This window comes from Tenrec ecaudatus, chromosome 3, assembly GCF_050624435.1.
Source record: "Tenrec ecaudatus isolate mTenEca1 chromosome 3, mTenEca1.hap1, whole genome shotgun sequence".
Lineage (NCBI taxonomy): Eukaryota > Metazoa > Chordata > Mammalia > Afrosoricida > Tenrecidae > Tenrec > Tenrec ecaudatus.
Genome location: NC_134532.1, coordinates 184,635,116 through 184,654,999, shown reverse-complemented (window position 1 = coordinate 184,654,999; position 19,884 = coordinate 184,635,116). Strand labels below are relative to the sequence as shown.

The following is a 19,884-nucleotide window of genomic DNA, read 5'->3' as shown; positions in this document are numbered from 1 at the left end:
AGGAAGAGGCCAGGTGTCCTCTGCTTGGGAGAGGTGCGGCCAGGTGTCCCCATCCCCACCCCCACCCCCGGTATGGGGCCAGGTGTGCAGCCAGGTAGGGATGGGAAGAGAAACTAGAAGTTTGATCTTAAAAGGGGGAAAGCTTATCAAAACATCTTTTCTCTAATTTCCTGGCTACCAGGCCTGCGGTTTCCCTGGGGGAGTTGCACTTCCCCAAAGACATGGGGCAGGTGAGAGTGCGGCCAGGGCAGAGGGAAGTGGTGGTGTATGAGCTGCACAGAACCCTGAAGCTGCCAGGCTCTGCCTACGCTACATCCGCTCTCATCGAGTGGCGATTTTTTTCATGGACTAATATCATATTGCTTCAGTTACTATCTTATTACCCACAACCTGTCCCCCCCCCCCCCGCCCCTCTGCTTCTCAAACATTTCAAAAATGAGTTTTTCCCTTTTCTTTTACTGTTTCATTTTCTTGAGCTTGCCACCTGTCCTCCCTGATGGCGTAGTGGGTACATGTGTGGTGGCCAACTACAAGGTCAGTGGTTCATAACCACCCCCCACTCTGAGGGAGGAAGATTGAGGCTTTGACCCCAGTAAGCGGTCCGTCTTAGAAAGGGTCTTTTCAAAGTCAGAAGGGCCTCCACAGCAAGTACTTTGGGTTTATTCTCTTCGTGATGTATTGTCATTTGTTTGTTTTTAACAAATTCCAGGATCAAGAAAGGTAGCTGGGAAGTGGCAGGATTGGGGTCAACGGGGCGTCAGAGGGCAAAGGGGTGATTAAGGCAGTGGGAGGAGGGGCTGGACAGAAGCAGGTCTTTTCGTGTTTGTCGCACTTACCCAGCTGATCTATGAATGTCCACGGAAAGATGTGGAGACACGGAGAGCAGAGGCCGAGAACAAAACCCGAGACTCCAGGGATGAGGTCCGCTCTCTAAGGGCAAGGGCTTTGAACAGCCCCGTGGCTGTACACACATGTCATTAGGTGGGACTCCGCTGACTCTTCTCTGAGGCGCTCGTGAGCAGGGCTGCCATCCACATTCCGCCGGAGACACTGGATTCGGAACTGGCAAGGATCCACCCCAACCTAACCCCGTTCTCCCCCACGCTTTCCTCGTTTGTGCCACGGGGGCAAAAATAACACGGGGTGAATGAGAGGGGGGAGGGAGGGCTACAAACATCTGAGAGCTCTGACTCCTGACTGGATCAAGCCGGAGTTCCTAGTAAGGGCCCCTCTCCCCTCCAGCCACGTGCTGTCAGGGAAAGCGGAGCTTCCTCTGAACACACCCCTGACTTGGTTCTCCTGGTCACGCCCTCTTTTCCAGATGGTCACACGGACGAATCCAGATGGGGTGCCGGTGCTGTAAAATGATACAAAGGTAATGGCCAGCCCCCGTCCTGGGAACAGAGGACTCAGCGGGTCCCTGGTGTCATTCAGGGGTCCCCCGCCAGCTCAGAATGTGAGTGGGGAGGGGCAAAGGGTGCAAAGCTTGGAACGGCTCTGATGTCCTGGAAGAGGATGTGTGACCTTGATTGACAAAGGCTCTCTGGTCACTGGTGTGGGGGAGCCTCTGGAGACCGGCCTGGTTCTCGGAGGTAGGATTTAGCTGGGGTGGAAGTTGCCTTTCTCCAGGAAAAGCTTAAGTTTCCAAGAAAGCATGGCACTGCGTCACTGGAAATAGCTTGCCCATCCATATGCTCACGTGTCATTTTCTCCACACTTTACGTTTTTGGAAATGATGGTGCTATCAATAGAATTGTGCATAAAGGAACAACATTTACTGATGAGCCTGCTCCCTTCCAAAGAAAACTACCTCCTGGTTTTAGTCCAGATTTATACGTTTTCCATATAACATTAGGAAATCTGTTGTATCGTTGCACGGTGTGTGGCAGTGTTGTTAGGCAAGCACTGGACTGCCAACTACAAGGTCACTGCTTCAAACACCAGCCAGAGAACCACCTGCTCCCCTAAAGATTTGCAGAGACTCAACAGCGCTCCATAGGGGTGCTGAATGGAGCTGGTCTGACGGGAGCTGGTCTGAATGGAGGTGGTGGCAGCGAGCTGACGTTTTTTGTGTTTTGGTTGTTTTTTTTTTTTTTTTGACTGTTTGTTTGATTTAGAAGCAGGAGCCCTGGTGGCTTAGAGGCTTACAAGTTGGGCTGATGACCTCAAGGTCGGTGGCTCAAACTCACCAACCGCTCCAAGGGAGAACGATGAAGTCAGCTCAGACACCCCCAGGGGGCAGGTCTACTCTGTCTTTCAAGGTCACCGAGAGTCAGAAGCAACTCTATGGCAGTGACTTTGGGTTTGATTCGATTTAGATACACTTTACATGTTAGGCTGCAGTTCCACACCACCAGCCCTCTACTGGAAAAGATGAGGCTTTCTACTCCCATAAAGAGTTTGTCTCAAAAAACCACCAGACTGCCCTGCCCTGTCCTTTAGGGTTGCTACGAGTCAGAATTGACTCGATGGCAGTGAGAGAGACATGGATTTCAGCAAGTAAGCCTAGAAATTCCATCACCCAAGTGGAAAGAAGCAGAGTGGGGTAGGAGGTCCGAGCCCTCATCTGCCAGAACCTGGCTGACCTTCCTGTTCTCTCCGCAGCTATCTCTTCGACCCCGTGCAAGTACCCTCCCCTGGCTTTGTCAATGAGGCAAGCAGCTACAAGCTGGACGCCGAGGACACCGTGCGCTTAAAGGACAAATGGAGCAGTGAGGGCCTGCAGCACACGCAGGGTCTGCACAACGAGGGCGTGCGCAGGACTGGGAGCCGCAGCCCCGCGGCCAGTACCCCGGAGCCCTGCGGCCCCCACCCAGGAGCTCCCCCTGGGGACCACTGGGGGCAGAAGGCAGCTGATGGCATTAACGGGGTTGGCCCTGCAGCCACCCTGCAGCCCTCTGGGGACCCCAGGGCCGTGTATCAGGGCAGAGGCTCCCTGGCCAGTAGCTGCCTCAATGCCCACCCGGCTCTGCTGGTCCTCGAAGGAGGGGACGCGTGGGAGCAGGGTGACACATGGCCGGCTTCGGAAGAGTCCCCCATCACCGCCAGTGGCGACGCCGGAGCCCCCTCGGAGACGGACAGTCCTGCCCACATGGATGTGCCCGGCCACGTCTTCCAGTTACCAGCCCCCGATTACCCTCCGCTGGAGGCTTCGGCCCCAGCCGGCGCGGACCGGGAAGAAAACGGTTGTCTTTTGGGAAACCACACGGTGCACGACCCCGCTGTGGAGGGCTGCCTGGAGAGAAGGTGCCCTCCTGTCCTGATGGCGCCAGGGAGGAGAGGAAGCTGCGACCCCTGCCCGCAGCCTGCGGGCCCCGGGGTGGCAAGGCTATGCTTCGGGGAGGACCGGCCTGCCTGCGCCCCACCTGAGTCTGCGGGCCATCAGGGACCCGGGCGGGAGGGTGTCCGTGGAGGTGAGATGGGGGACCTGGTGGACGAGGACGCGGCAGTGGCAGAAGCCCTGGCGGCTCTAGAAGCTGCCACAGCCGGAGAGGACATGGAGGAGGCGGATTAGGGGAATGGGTGGGTGCCCCTAGCAGTGGGTGGTCAGGGCGGGGTGATCGCCTTTCACTGCGGGCTTGGTGCTCCGCCCCGCGACCCCTTGTGATATCCTGGAGCGTCCCTGAGTCTGGGTGGCCTGCCGTGCCGGGCGTGACACTCTAAAAATCCGAGTGGGCCATTGTACCCGGACCCACCCACAGCCGAATGCAGCCAGCCAGCCGCCTCGTGGCCTTTGGGCAAAATTGCCCTAGCAAGAAGGCTCAGCATCCCAGGGACATGGCGACATCATCGCCCGCAGAGGGCGGTGTGGGACTGTGACTTGCTGTGCACCCTATAGACCAAGCCTGGACAGGGTGGCCACCAGGGTGACCCAGAGCATGGCTTACCTTCAGGGACAGTCGCCACACTGCTCCACAGCCAGTTAAGCTCCACAGCTTTCCCGGAGAGCAGGCCAGCCCTTAAATACATGGTCAGCAGAGCTCTCCAGGCACCTTGAACCTTAACTTTTTTATATTATTTTTAGTCTCCTTTGGGACTGGGGAGTCCGGCCAAAGTAATTCTTAAAACTGCGTGTGTGGTCTCTGGGTGTTAAGTTCTTGAGGTTTGGAATAGCAAAAGCATGTGTGCATCGTCGTATGTCATTAAATGTCTGGTTCTGGTTCCAATATGGCATGCATTTGTCTTCACTCAAAGGTAGTTCTAACTGCCTCACGTGGACTATCAGCGACGTGAGATGCGCAACATACAGCATCCCTTTGGTTATCCTGTCTTGTAGGACGAGACACGAATAAAAATCCAATGGGCCGTTGTCCACGGACCCACAGCAGAATGTAGCAGTGAGCTGACTGTTGGTGTTGTCTGTGATGTCCAGCTCTCCGTGACCCAGGGACAACAGGACGAAGCAGCAGCCAGTCCTGGACCGTCCTCACAGTGGGTGCTGTGCTGGGGCAGCCCAGAGTTGCAGCCACTGCTTGCTTGCTTTCATCATTTTATTGGGGGGCTCTTACAGATTATATCACAACCACACTTCAATTGCATCAAGCACATTTGTGTATTTGTTGCCTGCATCATTTCCAAAACATTTTTTTCTACTTGAGCCCTTGGTTTCAGCTCTTCTTTTGCCCTTCCCTCTCCCACCTCGTGAATCCTTGATCAATTATATAGTATTGTTGCTATATCATATCTTACACTGTCCGTTGTCTCCCTTCACCCACCCTTCTATCATTCATCCCCCTGGGGGTAGGGGAATTTTATATCTTACCTTGTGATCAGCCCCCACCCACCCACCTACTCTCATGGTATCTCTCCTGTTCCTGGGGGGATTGGTTGGCCTGGATTCCGTGTGTCAAGAGCTCTTATTGGTACCAATGTGCATACTCCGGTCTAGCCAGGTTTGTAAGGTAGAACTGGATCATGATGGGGTTTGGAGGTGGGGAGCCTTCAGGAACTAGAGGAATGATGTGTGCTTTGTGCGCACCCTTACAGCCACTGTTTCAATCCCTCTCCTTGAGGGACTTCCCGTCTGCTGGTGACCCTCTACTTTTACCAAGTCCGATATCCTCTTGTAGCCACTGGTCTCCCTGATCACATGTCCAGTGTATGTGAGAGCGAGTCTGGCCGTCCTTGCTTCCCGGGAGCCTTGTGGCTGTACTTCTTCCAGCCCTCCTCCTTGTTCTGGCAGTCAGTCCACGGTGCCTGCGGGGTTTCTCGCTGGCACCACCAAGCTTATGTATCCGTTCCTTCAGTCTTCCTGAGTCACAGTCACAGCCAGACTATTACAGTCAGGGAAGAGACCGTGTGTCAGGGAGCTGAGCAAGTTCAAACTCTCGATGCTCTGACTCCTACTTGCCCTGGATTTACCCCCGTGGACTTCCGCCTTCTGATTTACAGAAACCAAGGACAGGCATCTTGACACCGACCATGAGAGGACGTGCAGCAGGTAAGGATGTGGGAGGAGCTCTGCAAATAAACCAGAATACGAACATGGGGGACCATTTGGTAGGGCGTTTCATAACACAGGCTTAGACATCTGATAGGCCCCAGCTGACTTCCAACTCTTCCGCGTGGATCTTTGGCAAGCAACTTCACCTTTCTGTGTGTTCACCTGGTGAGTGAGTCCTAATAGGACAAACTCGTGAGGATTAGAGAAGATGAAACAGGTGTTCTGTATAGGCACACAGTAGACGCGCCTAAAGTGAGTCTTACTAGTGGAAAACATCTTTTTTGAAAATCTTTACAGCCTCACCATGGAAGACCCTCTTATCTAATTCACGTTCTTACTGGCCGGGAGAGAGACAGGGCTTTCTACTCCCGGAAAGAGTAGACACTCACCTGGACAGCTCTCCCCTGTCCTATAGAGTCGTCGCTATGTGGGTTTGATTTTTGGTTTCTTCTGAATGGCATGGCTACATCTCCGCAAGGAGCTGCTGTAAAACCTGATTTCTCAGTCTTGCAACATCTTTGCGGTTGATCTCCGTAAAAATGTTTAATGGGAGTGCACACATGCTGGGTTGGTTGATGTGGTGATAACACGGTATCTTTGCATCCATGCTTGTCCTAGAGTTCCAAGCATATTTCAGAATAAGTCTGACCCTCTTTTGTTTGTACTTTGAAATCCAGACTCCACCAAGGAGAGCTGATCGCTCGGTGTCTTGCTGTTGTAAAGTCATCTTTCTGTAACTTGATGCAATTCTTATGAGAAACGGGGTCGTGAAAAGGGTGAACCTCTTCAAACAGGTTGGGCCGTTTGTACAGATGTACTTAGTGCAAGAGACAGTGATGGATGCGGGTGGGGGGGCACCCCTTGGTTCCTTAGCAAATTACACTGTATGGACATTACCCACGCTGCATCTTGATTTTGAGTCAAGATTTTTAAAATATATACATTATTCCCTATAGGTCTTCTTGAGCTAGGAAATATCATTCAACAATTTACTGAAAAAAATGTAGCTATCATCTAAATATGAGATTAATGTTCCCACTTACCTCCCACCCCTCAGGTTTCCAAGGCAGATGGTAGCAGATCCCCAAATAGCAGAGGCCTGGTTGTGAACCTGTAGGACAGAGTATAACTGTCCTCTAGGGTTTCTAATCTTCAGAGAAAACCCCGCCCCCATCTTTGTCCTACTAAGTGCTGGTGGGTTTGAACTGCCTACCTTCCCATTAGCAGCCAAACGCTTAACCACGGTGTCACCAGGGCTCCTTGAAATTCCTAGCTCCTGCCTACTTGCTCCTGGTCCATAACAGTTTGCCAGGCTCTCCATTTTCTTTAATTGTATTACTTCAGGTTGACTAGAGAAACAAATCCAGAGACACTCATATGTGCATAAGAAAGAGCTTTATATAAAACATCAATTATATATTGAGAAACCATCCCAGCCCAGTCCATACCAAATCCATGAGTCCGATATTAGCCCATATGTCTGATACCAGTCTGTGAATTCCTCTTCAGACTCACGCAACACATGCAATGAAACTGAATACAGAAAGATCACAGGCCAGAGGGTGGACAGTCTTGTGGATCCAGTGGCAGTGGAAGCATCTCAGGGCTGAGGTGGGTCTCCACATAGCTCCTCTAGCTCCAGGGCTCTGGCTCCATGTGGCTTGTCATCAGGAAGATGAAGTAGCAATCGAGCGTGTGTCCCACCTCCAGGGAGGAAGATAGGAGTTCCCAGAATCTTCAGGCAAAGGCCATGCCCACAGGCCACATTGGCTGTGACCTGATTGACAGGCTAGTCCCCAGCCCTTCCCTCAAGTTGAGAGGAGAGGATGTAACTGCCACAATAATGCACCTATTTTAAAAGCTTGAGAGAAAAAAGCTAGTTTTAAAATTTGCATGGAGTGCCCATTGCTTATAGAATAAAATGATCTCATTAACACACGAAAAAAAACGTCTGCCAGCCATTTTCTGCCCCATCAGCCTCTCTGACCCAAAGACCCTGTGACACGGAACGATCACAGGATCACAGATGTTCTTACATGGACACACGCCAGTCACAGTCGTCACCTCAGTTTCTTTTGACAATTTTATTGACACATAATCCACATATACAGTTCAATAGTTCAAATCATATCAAGAAGAATTGTGCAATCATTACCACAATCCATTTTAAGGGTTGTTTCCCCCATGGTTAAATCGCTTTTAAAATGAGTTGTGTAATCACTCTCAGTTCTAGTGCTCCCTCCCCCTCCTGCATACACTGCTGACTGCCCAAATCCCCTGACCCTCCCTGACTCCCACCCTCCACCCCTACATTCCCTAACCATCCTGGTGTCGGTTACCTCTGTGCATCGAGACGCCTGTGCTTCACAAACTGGAAAACCCAACAGAAACAATAAAAACAATGTGGTCAGGATAAAATAATAAGAGTGTGTTCTCACTTTCTTCCATCCGCATCACCAAAAAGGCGGCGCGGGCCGAAGGGAGGAGGCACCCAAACTTACACGTGCGTGCCTGACTGTCCTTCCTCTTCTCCTCTGGTTCACAGGGGCCATGCACACTCTTGGGTGTTGGCGCAAGGTCACCCAGAAGTCTCTTGGAAGAAAGACTTGGTGGTCTACTACCCACAAGTCAAGACATTGAAGACCCTGAGCAGCACAGTTCTACTCCGACGTGCATGAGACACCACTCCGCAGCGACGGGCTAGGGCTTTGGGCGCAGTCAGGAGGCTGGGCCAATGCTGGTTCTGTGGGTCTGCAGGGGCCGCTGTGGATGCCGACTCAGGGCTCTGCCTCGGTCCTTGCCTTGACTCTTGGCCGAGGGGCATGCCTGTATGCACAGGGAGGCTTTGGAAACTCCCTGCAGATTGGGAGACTAGCTTTCTGCTGACTTCTGCCCATTCACCCCTCCGGAGTTCTGGTGGTGCAGGGGGTTAGGTGTCGGGCTGCTCACCTTCAGGATGGTGGTTCAAGCCCATCAGCCATCCTTCAGGAGTGGCTGCACCCAACCCTCGTGCTCATACTCACCTGTGCTACACCTTCAAGCCTGGTTTTAAGGTGGCTTCTGTGTTTGCTGCTTTTAAGCATTTTGGAATACCGTATATACTCGAGTATAAACTGACCCAAATGTCAGCCGCGGCACCTAATTTTACCAGAAAAAAAACTGCATTAAAATGTGCTGGAAAACTAGGCTTATACACAAGTATATGCGGTAGTTCATGGAAAAGTAGGGGGTGACTATATGTAACCTGGAGACCAGAAGGCAGACAAAGAACTTAATCGCCATGATCAAAACTGTGTTCTCACGAGCCTGCGTGAGAGCGCGCGGGCGGCTGGGCTGGCCACGGCATTTGCTCGGGTGGAATCCTGGTACTGTGAAAACAAACAAAAATTTTCTCTGTACGTTAGTTTCCAACTTTACAAAATTGGTAGGGAAATTTTCTCCTCGGCCTTCTCCTTTCTCCAGAACATTCCTCAAGCTGTGGGCACTGGCGCGTGTCACCTCTGAGCTTTATTTTCACCAAGGACAATCCCACAGGCCAAAGAGGGCGGTGGGCTCTGCTCCTGGGCTCGGGTGCCGACCTGCCTTGGCTGATGGAGCTTGGGAAGGAATCAAAGTTCTACATCACCAATTTACAAAGCCCTAACCCCATAGGTGCTAAGATGTTGACGCCACGAGCCAGGAAACAAACCAGCAAGGATCGCTAACAGCAAATGTTTGAACATCTGTTTAAATAAGAGAGAAATTCTCTGCAAAGTGACTTGTCTAATACTTCTGCTGGCATAGAATCCAATAAGAATTGCTGGGAGTCATCAAATGATGGCTTGTTTTCAGAAATGCAAATACTCTTAACTTTAAAAATGTATCTGTTGAATTATTCCGAGGCAGGGGTGCAAACAGGCACTCAACTGCCAGCCAAGAGATGGGCCGTTCAAACCCACCTGGAGTCGCCTCAGAAAACCAAAAGGTCACAACCGTGAAAAGGTCGAGAAGCAAAGCCTCCCGTCACGCTGGGTCGCCCTGAGCTGGGTGCACCATTGGTCGAGTGTTTCCGAATTCTGCCTGGGCACCATCACACTTCATCCGCAATGACCTGTGAGTTGTAGGTGTGATCTTCTCCCCGTGGCGCAGATGGGGAGAGAAAGGCTCAGAACGCATCTGTGGTCGCCAGGTCAGCCAATGGCAGAATCCCGGCGAACCCCCAAATGAAACAGCAGGCTGGTGGTGTTACAGTCTACAGTCAGAGCCTCTCTGGGGACTTACCACAAAGGGCTGAATCAGAACTTGAAATTCCTCTGCAGATTGGAAGTAGCTCAGGAAGGAAAGCCTTTGGGCTGCACTATCGGGGCACTGCAACAACCCTAACACTGATGGGCACTCCAAGGTCAGCAGGGAAAGAACCTTAAAACAAAGTAACAGAGGCAATGACCCAGTTCCGTTTCATGGAAGTCAATTTCCATCAATTCCTGGAGCCTTGTTTTTGGCTAATACTTTCAGGGCAGCTTGAACTTCTTCCTTCAGCTCCATTGGTTCTGGCTCATCCGCTACCTCCTGAAATGGTTCAATGTCAATTAGTTCTTTTTCATACCATGACTCTGTGTATTTTTTCCCATCTTTTTTTTGGACTGGTGAGCTTCACCCCTCCCCAACAGTTTTATTGGCATTTAATTCGCATATCAGTTCACGGACCATACAATTGAGTCATTCCGTCGCAGCAAGAATGGTGCAGCCATCACAATTCGTTTTAGAACATTCTCTTTATTCGTGTACTTGTTGCCCATGTTTTTTGATACTTCCTGCATCATTTAATATTTTGCCCATAGAATCTATATCAATATATCAGTTGAGATTTGAAAATTTTCTTTAGTTCATTTGGTTCAAGACATACTGAGCGCCTTTTCCCTCCTTGGTTTTCTAACTCTAGTTCTTGGCACATTTCATTATAATATTTTATTTCATCTCCCTGAACTGCCCTTTGAAATTTCCGGTGGCGTTCAAACATAAGAACAATTGTGAGGGAGGCGCAGGACCGGCTGTTTCCCTCTGTGTACAGAGCATCGCCAGGAGTTGGAGCCAATGTGATGGCAACTGCCAACAATGTAAGTTAGATTTATGGAGGCCACTCAGGAAAGAAAATTTTTGTTTCTGGTTCTGAAGGTTGTTTTAAAATAGTTTCATTGGCATATACGTCACACAATTTAAACATTCGGTCATATTAAGAAGGGTTGTGAAATCCTCACCACCATCAATCTCAGAACATTTCCTCCTCATCCTCATTGGTCTTCGCTCCCCACTTCCCTCCATCCTCCCGTGCCATGCCCCTCGGTAAGTATCAGTCCAGTTACTATCTCCATAGATCTGCCAATCCTGAATCCCATATACAGAAAGTCATACAAAACACCAACAGGGATTTATGAGTTAGTCAAGCAAGGCCTTTGCCGTACAGTTTCTGAGGGAAAGACATTTGTGTTTTTATAATGATCACATGTGCCTTAGAGTTACTTTCAAGCCACAGCCTGTGTGTCTCGGAGTCTGTGTTCCACCAGGTGTCCATTGGTCGACTTTTCAGGGATGGGTTAGTCCAGGTAGACTGGAGAAACCAATCCACAGACACTGGTATGTGTGAGAGAGAGAACTTTATATCAAGGAGCAATTGTACATTAAGGCATCCCAGCCCACTCCATGTTAAGTTCATAAATTCAATCTATAATTCTTCTTCAGACTCACGCAGACACACAATGATGCTGCATGCAGGAAGATCACAGACCAGTGGGTGGAAAGTCTTGTGGATTCAGTGGTGGTGGAAGTGCCTTGACACTGGAGTGGGTTGTCATGTGGCTCCTCTAGCTCCAGAGCTCTAGCATAGCTCCATGTGTCTTGTCAGCAGGAATTTGAAGCAGAGTATGTGTCCCAACTCCAGTCAGCTATTTATCTCTGTAGCATCTCCAAATGAGGTTTTCAAGCAGTGACCCAAATGACAGGCTAACCTCCACCCCTTCACTCTTAATAGTTTTAAGTTGGCACCAGATTCTGTAACTACCACAGGGATCAGATCACCAGGCCTTTCCTCCAGTGTGCCTCAAATGAACCTCCACCACGACCACCACCAGCCAGTTTTGGGGTTTTATTAGAGCTGTGAGCAGATACCACAAAGCAGGATCAATAGACATTAAGGACACAATCATTGATCCACAGACACAGTTCTCAGCCAGCAGCTAAGTCTCTCTCTGGTCCTCAATCTTTCAGTCATGTGGTCCCACGGCCTCTGCCTCTGTGGGCCAGAAAGCCAGTCTGCTGCTTGCCACACATCGTCTCAACACCGCTGCTCTGGGCTGTCTCATGATCTGTTGCCATGACCTCTGGTCTGAGCCTGGCTTCTTTGCTCTGTCTCATGGTCTCCTTGCTGCAGCCTCGGTGCCTCTGGTCTTGGCCTCCTCCACTGCAGACAGGGCCCACTGGAGGCCCTCCTTCAACTCTCCAACCTTTTACTGAACTGTGCCTGCACCCAGGGACTCCACAAAAGGATCACAGGGCCCTAGATGTTCTGATACTACCAAGCAGGAAGTGGACACTCCGGCCAGGCACGGCAGTCACCCGAAGGCCAGGGCATGCCTTGGTACTCATGCCTCCATTGCAGAACCTGTAAAACAGAAACTTGAGTCCCTTGGTGATGTAGACGCTAAAGTGCTCAGCTGGGAACCAAAAGGTTCCTGCCCACCCTGGGGCATCTCCAAAGAAAGACCTGGTGATCTATTCCTGGACAAGTACCAACAAAATTAACAATCATCCTCCCAAAACGCCCATCCCTGAGTCCATTTGGACTCCAGCGATCCTGTAGGATGGAGTAGACTGGCTGCAGGTGGTTTCTGAGGCTCTCAGTCACTGTGGGAGCAGACAGCCTCCTCTTTCTCCAGCGGAGTGGCTGCTGGACTTGAACTGTTGACCGTGACGATTGCAGCCTAACCCTTAACCCACTGCACCACCAGAGCACCTAATCTTCCCCCAGCAAAAGGAATCTTTGGGGCACTGAAGTTTTCATATGTTTTTATCATATTCATCATTTAACAATTCTAGAATATATCATAAAGTATGCTTTATTATAATTTAACTCACATTTTAAGTGACTATCTGTGGTGTTAAAACTAACAAGTTTATCCTTCCCACCCCCTTGCCCAAATAAGTTTTTATTACAAAATTGAACGCATTTTCAATGTGAAATAGAAATGGAATGACTGGGTGTACTAATTAATTCTTTGGGGGGCTTATTTTTATGTCTAGCTTGGTTTTTTTTTTTTGTTTTGTTGAGCCCTAATGGCATGGGGGTTGCACATTGGGCTGGTAACTACAAGGTCAGCAGTTCAAACCCACCAGCCACTCCGTGAGAAGCTTCGATCCCATAAAAGAGACTGGGAAACACAAAGGATTATTTCTACTCTGTCCTCACTATGAGTCAGACGGACTTGACGGAGGATTGGTCGACTCTGAGCGATTCCAACCTCCACCCTCCTTTCTGTGAGCAGCCAAGCGCTGCAGCACTGTGTCACCAGGATGGCTTCATAATGAACAAAACCAAGACTTTTGCAATTTGGATAGAAGTTATTGCGATTCCAAGAGGCTTGTTTTTTTGTTTTTGTTTTTAACCTATGATTTCTGAGCTGGACTAGGTTGGAAGTAAAAAGAATTTAATTCTTTTTAAACTCCCTGATCCTGGGTGTAGGATATAAAAAGGCTTTTCCCCAGCTTTGTCTCCCCCAAAGATTTGTCAAACATTAGAGGCTATTTGCCAGCACATGGTGGGAGGTCAATGCATTCAGCCTTCAGACTACTGTGTGGTCCCACCACAGGTGGAGCCCACTCCCTGCTGTTAGGGACAATGGATTACTTCTCCCTGAAGGCTTTCAGCCATCAGTCAGGTCCACACCCTACTGATAATGTTTTCTATGGAGAGCCACAGGTCAAACCTACTGAGTGACATCCAAAATTAGGCTGCCTCCCGGAATCTAGTACCCATCCATCTTGTCACATGTGTACCCCCATCCCTCCCTTTCCTATTGCGTGTCTACCCCTAGATCGTCCCCCTCTCATCACTGTATTACCTATAGCACAACCTTTACCTGTGACGTATGTCTTTACCTGTAATTAGGGGGCTTGCACACCCCAAAGGATATCTAAGCCTTGGTTAGTAATGAACTGCTCTTCCTCGCTCCTGCAGTTCCCACCTGCCACGTCCTCACGTGGACCACAGAGTGGGGCTGAGGTGAGAATGCTACTAGGAAAGGTGTCTTACTCCATTATTTCAATCTCTCTTCTCTCTCTCTTATGATCTATGACTTTAATATTGATTTATTATCGCTGTCCAGTTGTGCCTACCAGACCTGTGATGAATTGTTACTGGCTGGCTACCCTGACACCCAGGCATTGCACCCCATCAGACTCACCGGAAAACATCTTACAGGTCAACAAACAGACTTTTTATAGGGTTTTCTTTCTTTTTTGTTGCTGTTGTTGTTTCTTGGTTTTCTTTTGTGGTTTTCTTTTGCTCTACCTTGTTTTTGTGCTTATTATTGTCTCTGCATGTCTATTATTGTCTCTGCATGTCTATCTAGTTAAGACAGGCAGGATAAACAATCCAGAAGAGAAAACAAAGGGACCAGCCATTCCAGGGGGACATGGGAGAGGGAAACTGGAAAGGAAATGGGTGCTAACAAACCCAAGGACAAGGGAACAACAAGTGATCAAAAATTTATGGTGAGGAGAGTGTAGGAGGCCTGGTTGGGCTTCATCAAGGGCAATGTAACTGAGAGGAATTACTGAAACCCAAATGAAGGCTGAGCATGATAGTGGGACAAGAGGAAAGTAAAAAGAAATAGAGGAAAGAATTAGGAGACAAAGGACACTTAAAGAGGTTCAAATCCAGGCATATACATATGGAAATAGATTTATGTATAACAATAGAGAAATAGATCTATGTGCATATATTTATATGTTAAGAATCAAGGTAGCAGACAGACATTGGGCCTATACTCAAGTACTCCCTCGATACAAGAACACTTTGTTCTATTAAACTGGCATTCCTTGATGCTCACCTTACCGACACAATCACTGGAGACAAATGGGTACATAAGCAAATGTGCTGAAGAAAGCTGATGGTGCCCAGCTATCAAAAGATAAAGCATCTGGGGTCTTAAAGGCTTGAAGATAAATAAGAGGCCATTTAGCTGAGAACCAGTGAAGCCAACATGGAAGAAGCACACCTACCTGTGTGACAATGAGGTGTCCGATGGGATCAGGTATCAGGCATCAAAGACCCAGAATGAGGAGAGTGCAGAGTGGAGACCCCAAACCCATTTGTAGACAATTGGATATCCCTTTACAGGAGGGTCAAAAGAAAGGAGCCAGTCAGGGTGCTAGACCAGGACATGTACAGGGGTACAGATCAGAGCTGGAAACACAGGGAATCCAATACTGATAAGCCCCTCAGGACCCATAGGAGAGTAGTGACACCAGGAGGGGAAAGGGAAGGTAGGGGGAGGAAGGGGGAACCGATTCCAATGGCCTATATATAACTCCCTCCCAGGGGGAACAAACAACAGAAAAGTGGGTGAAGGGAGACATCGGTCAGAGTAAGACATCAAAAAATAATAATTTATAAATTATCAAGGGGGAGGGAGGGAGGGAGGGGAAAATGAGGAGGTGATACCAAGGCCTCAAATAGAAAGAAAATAATGATGGCACCAAATGTACAAATGCTTGACACAGTGGATGGATGGATTGTGATAAGAGCTGTATGAGTCCCCAATAAAATGAGCAAAAAAATATATTAAAAACCAACACCCTGATTCTTGGTTAGGTATTGGACTACTAACTACAAGGTTGGCAGTTCAATTCACAGCTATTCCTTGGGAGTGGGCTGTCTGCGGTTCCCATTAAAATTCAGTCTCAGAAATCCTACGGAGGTCACCATGAGCTGGAACCGACTGGATGGAGGTGGGTTGGGGATTTTGTAGGGAGGTGAGGAGAATTTAGCATGACTGAACCACTTACATACGTTATGCTCAGCATGATCAAGTTCGGCCTGAACAGAGAGAGTGAACCCAACCCCCTTCTTGTTGCTCTGGACCCACTCCACACCACACAAAGCTCTGTCTCCCACCCACGGTCTGTGCCCCTGAGCCAGGCCAACCTCAGCCCTCTTCCCACTCCTGTCCAGTCCCTGGCTTGCCCACCTGTCAGAATCAAGCCATGTGAACATGGGTGAGGCCCCAGAGTAAACTCAAAAGGGCCAGCTCCCATCATGGCACTGAATTCAGACTTGGCAACCCATAGAGGGCGCCACGGACATCAGTGACTAATGAGGGATTTGGTCCCTGCCCTGCACTGCCAGCATTGCCCGTCCTCACCACCACGGCAGACATCAATAGGGGCTTCAGAATGGCGGTGGGGAATTCCCGACACCTTTTCACTGCACTTCCCCACAAGTTCTCAAGGCCCTCATGTACTAGACGATCCTGTACAACAAAAAGTAGAGGGGCGGTGACAAGGACATCCCTCCAGGAGATGGGGGGACACAGGTGACCCTGCAACCACAGGCTCAAGCTCAGGAGCAATTGAGAGGATGGTGCAGGCCCGGGCAGGGTTTGGGAACCAAGTGGACAGCACCGAACAACACCACAGTCAGTAAGATCCACGCCCGGGCAGCTTGAGGCCTCCGGCCAAGTCCACAGGAGCGCAGGATTCTCACCCCGTGGCATCTGAGGCTAACCCTGTGCCTAGTGCTCTTACCTACAGTAACTAGCCTTGGGCCAAAATACAAGGAAGTGAGGGGGAGGGTGGGGGAGTTAAGTCTGACTCAGGAGTCTTGTGGGCCAGAGAATTCTGAGCCCCATAGGGTTCCCCCAAAACAAACAGACTCACCACCGCTAAGCTAAGTTGATACCATCTCATAACGACTATCATCTCTAGGACAGGGTAGAACTACCCCGGTGAGTTTCATGGCCTAGAAAGCCCCATCTGTCTGTCACTTGAAAAGCAGCTGATGGTTTCAAACAGCTGGCCTTGTGGTCCGTAGCCCAATGCATAACCACTAGGCCACCAGGACCCCAAGAGACTGCAAGAGCCGGTGGTCAGTTGATTCCGGCAGCCCCGTGGGTTTCGGGGCAGAACCGTGGCTTCTTCACACTCGTGCGTATCTGCCTGTCTCGGTGAACGACTGCAATCGCCACAGCCTTCAGTGACTTTTCTCCTGGTTGCAGTAGCGAGCCCAGCCCAAACAAGGTCCGGCAGAAGCAGCACTTCCTGCGGGGTCATCAGACTCAGGTGGCAGCTGAGGCTCAGCGAGCAGCGAATTTGGGGCGGAAAAGCAGGACCAGCTTTCCGTCTGCCTGTTCCTCTTTCTTCAGCTCTTCTTACTCTCCTTTGGCCTCCTCTCCACTCGGACCCTCCTGCCTAATCTGCCCTACCAAACGGTGGCTCAGCCAGATTTCTGGTCAGAGCCAGGAGTGCCTGGCCACTCTGATCAGGCGCCAGCCCCCAGGGGGCAAAGGCCCTGAGGTCCTTCACCGAGTGCCCCAACCTCACAGGTCCCCTGGGTTGGTCTTGCCGGCAGGCTATGGTTGGCACCACGCTGCATACAGATGCAACTTAGTGTGCATTCCCTCTGCCCCATAGACAGTGAGACAGTCCTGTGACTGCCAAGGACACTGGCTCAGAAAGACGCACTTTCCGGTAGGGCTAGGCCTTGAACTCAACAGCAAAGGCCCAGTTACAGCTCTGTGGGCACACACCACTTCCCTGGGAGGATTCAGTCCTCCCAGCTCCCCAGGTTAATCCCACGGGCCACAGAGCTGCGGCCAGAGCCTGGAGTTCCTGACCACAGAGATGAGAGAGAAATGGTCTAGGTCAGGTAGCAGGTTAAGAAAAACTCAAGCGTGAACTTTTGCTTCTAAATACCCCCATGCTTCACGTCTCTGTTAGGTTAGGCTGCCCCCAAACACCAGGTGGTTGTGCAAAAACAGAGGATGATTACATCAGAGCATGAAGCTATCCCCTAACTGCCAGATGACATCAGTACATCACTGAGAATTGTGGCCCAGCCTACCTGCCAGGGTTATACTGGTCTCACCTGGGCGTTCGTCAGGGCAGGTGGATGTCATTAATTAGCAGAGACTGATGGGAAAGGTGTTTTTTGTACTGCTGTTGCAAACTTGAAATGTTAGGGAGTCAGCGAGCAGCATACAGTAGAATCCCGATACTCAATCACATCGGGACTCGACAGAATCGGATTTCGACGCAAAACATTGGAACATTTTGCATCATCGGGGCTGGAACAAAACGTTGAGGTCCCACCTGACACACGTGAGTTTTGTAAACAAAAGCAGTTCATGCTCTGGTCACTCGGCGTTAGTTGGCATTGTCAGTGTGCGTTGTGTAAACCTTTTGCGGCTGTGTCTGAGCGCTTTGCTATCATTTAGTTTTTGTGGCTTCTTGTAGTGTTTTAGGTAACAAACATGGGTGCTAAGAGTTTTTTGGGGAAAGAATCATCATGATAAGGAACTGGTTAACCATGCTATCAATATTGTTGATGATAATTTAGTAAAGCCTTTTGGAAAACACTTAAGGAAATGCCAACAGCAGACCATTTTATATATACATTTGAGAAAGCCAGCCAGGTCCTAGTGAAAAACGGTAAAGCAGGGGGCAGGGGGGAGGGGATTCCTGAAAAGCAGCTATCGGTTGATTTTGTGGAAGGGGATTTAAACAATGACTCCACACCTGTTCTCGGCATCCCGTCCACAGATCCAGAGCCTCGTCAGTCTGAATGTATGGGTCACAGTGAAGTTGTTAAAAGCTTTTTATTTAAATTGTATGATTTAACTGAACTTATTTACTTTGAAATGGCTGTGTAATGTTTTGTATAAAAAGACAAGGGTAGGGTAAACACTTGGTGGTCGAGAGTGGATTAATCCATTTTCAGTTTTGTAATATGGTAGAAATTTATCCAGAACTCAACTGCATCGCATCTCATCGCTCCTAGAGCAGATTAGCTTCCTGGAGGTCAGGGTTTGACTGCAGGTGTCGGAGCTACAGTACCACCTCCACCCACCCAAATCAAGCGACTGTAGTTCTTGAATTTAGCCACAAGAGGGAGACAAGGGCCAGCTCTGTACACGGGTGATGCCAGGCAGGGCCTAACACAAGCCGAATCAAGGCCCTGAGGGGAGACAAGTCTTGGATCTCATTTCATGTATTGGGAGCCCTGGTGAGGGAGCCCTCGGGTGACCTGAGGATAGTCCTGCAGGACAGTCCTGGAAAAGAGAAACGGCAAGGCAAGGCGTGTAGAACCACCTTCCCCCATGCAGACAAAAGGTCAGAGGAGAATGCCAAGGACGCCCGGTGCAGCCACAGCCCTCCTCGGCCACAGCTCAGCCAACAGCCCCCAACCTTAAACATGAGACCCACTTCCTGCGTACCAACACTGTGCCAGGTCAGCGGGAGGGGAAGAGGGCTCTTCACCTCCCCCCCCTCCCCCCCCCCCGCTGTGTCGGATTAGGGCGGAGGGAACGGAGATACTGAGATTGAAGGAAGCGTGAGACCATTCAAGGGTATGAGCAGCCCCCTCCCCGCCCCAGGCAAATCCAGCTGGCCCTGCCACTGTCGGGAGAGAGCCTGCTGAAATCGTGCCCAGTTGGCGAGTGGTCTGTCCAGCGCCAAGGACAGCAGAGCGGCAACAGGTGCCAGTCCCAGCAACTAACTGCTCACCGCTTCGCTGAGGGGCTGCGGACAGGGAGGCAAAACAGTCGGCTCAGCTCTTTCTTCCTACGTTCAGCTAGTACTACCGGGACACCACTACCTGTTACCTCGCGTGATCGCGCTGGCGGCTGACAGACAGCATCCGGGCCCTGCAATGCCTGTCTTACTGGGCTGGTCGGTTTTCCTGGGCCCACAGTGCAAGCCAGCTGCTCCCTCCTCATCAGGGATTGTGTGAAATTGGTCACTGGTTATGATGCCTGGGCAGATCTTCGGGGAAGTGAAAAAATAACTCCACCCAACCGCCCCCAAGTTCAATCTAGTGAGGTCCCACAAAGTGGTTGCTGTTTTGTATATACGAAAGCAATTCACCAGGGCAGAGGGTAGGCTGGCATGCAGCCAGTGAACCGACTCTGGGTGAGGGAAGAATCAAAACCGCACTGTAGGGGTCGGAGAGAAAGGAGCTGACTAAAGGGTTGCAGTTTTTAAGGTGAAAAACAAGAACTGTCCAAGAACACGGAAGTTGGAAAAGTGATTTCTCACAGGAGGACCTACAGGTACCTTAAAGTATGGATGATTAAGTCACAATGCTGTAGATACAAAGAGCCAGGTGTCCCCACTGAAGGAAACATGACATGCAAATAAGGGCAAGGGGAAGTGACAATGAACCTTGGGGCCTTGGACTGGAGTCAGGGGTC

The 19,884-nt window shown here is 50.1% G+C and overlaps 1 protein-coding gene across 1 annotated transcript; it reads left to right on the top strand.

Moving 5' to 3' along the window:
- The first annotated feature begins 1,343 nt into the window (after positions 1-1,343).
- On the top strand, positions 1,344-3,514 carry PGCKA1 (PDCD10 and GCKIII kinases associated 1). Its single transcript, XM_075543589.1, has 2 exons — positions 1,344-1,375; positions 2,605-3,514. The coding sequence occupies exons 1-2, from the start codon at positions 1,344-1,346 to the stop codon at positions 3,512-3,514; spliced, it is 942 nt and encodes a 313-aa protein (XP_075399704.1).
- The last annotated feature ends 16,370 nt before the right edge of the window (positions 3,515-19,884 follow it).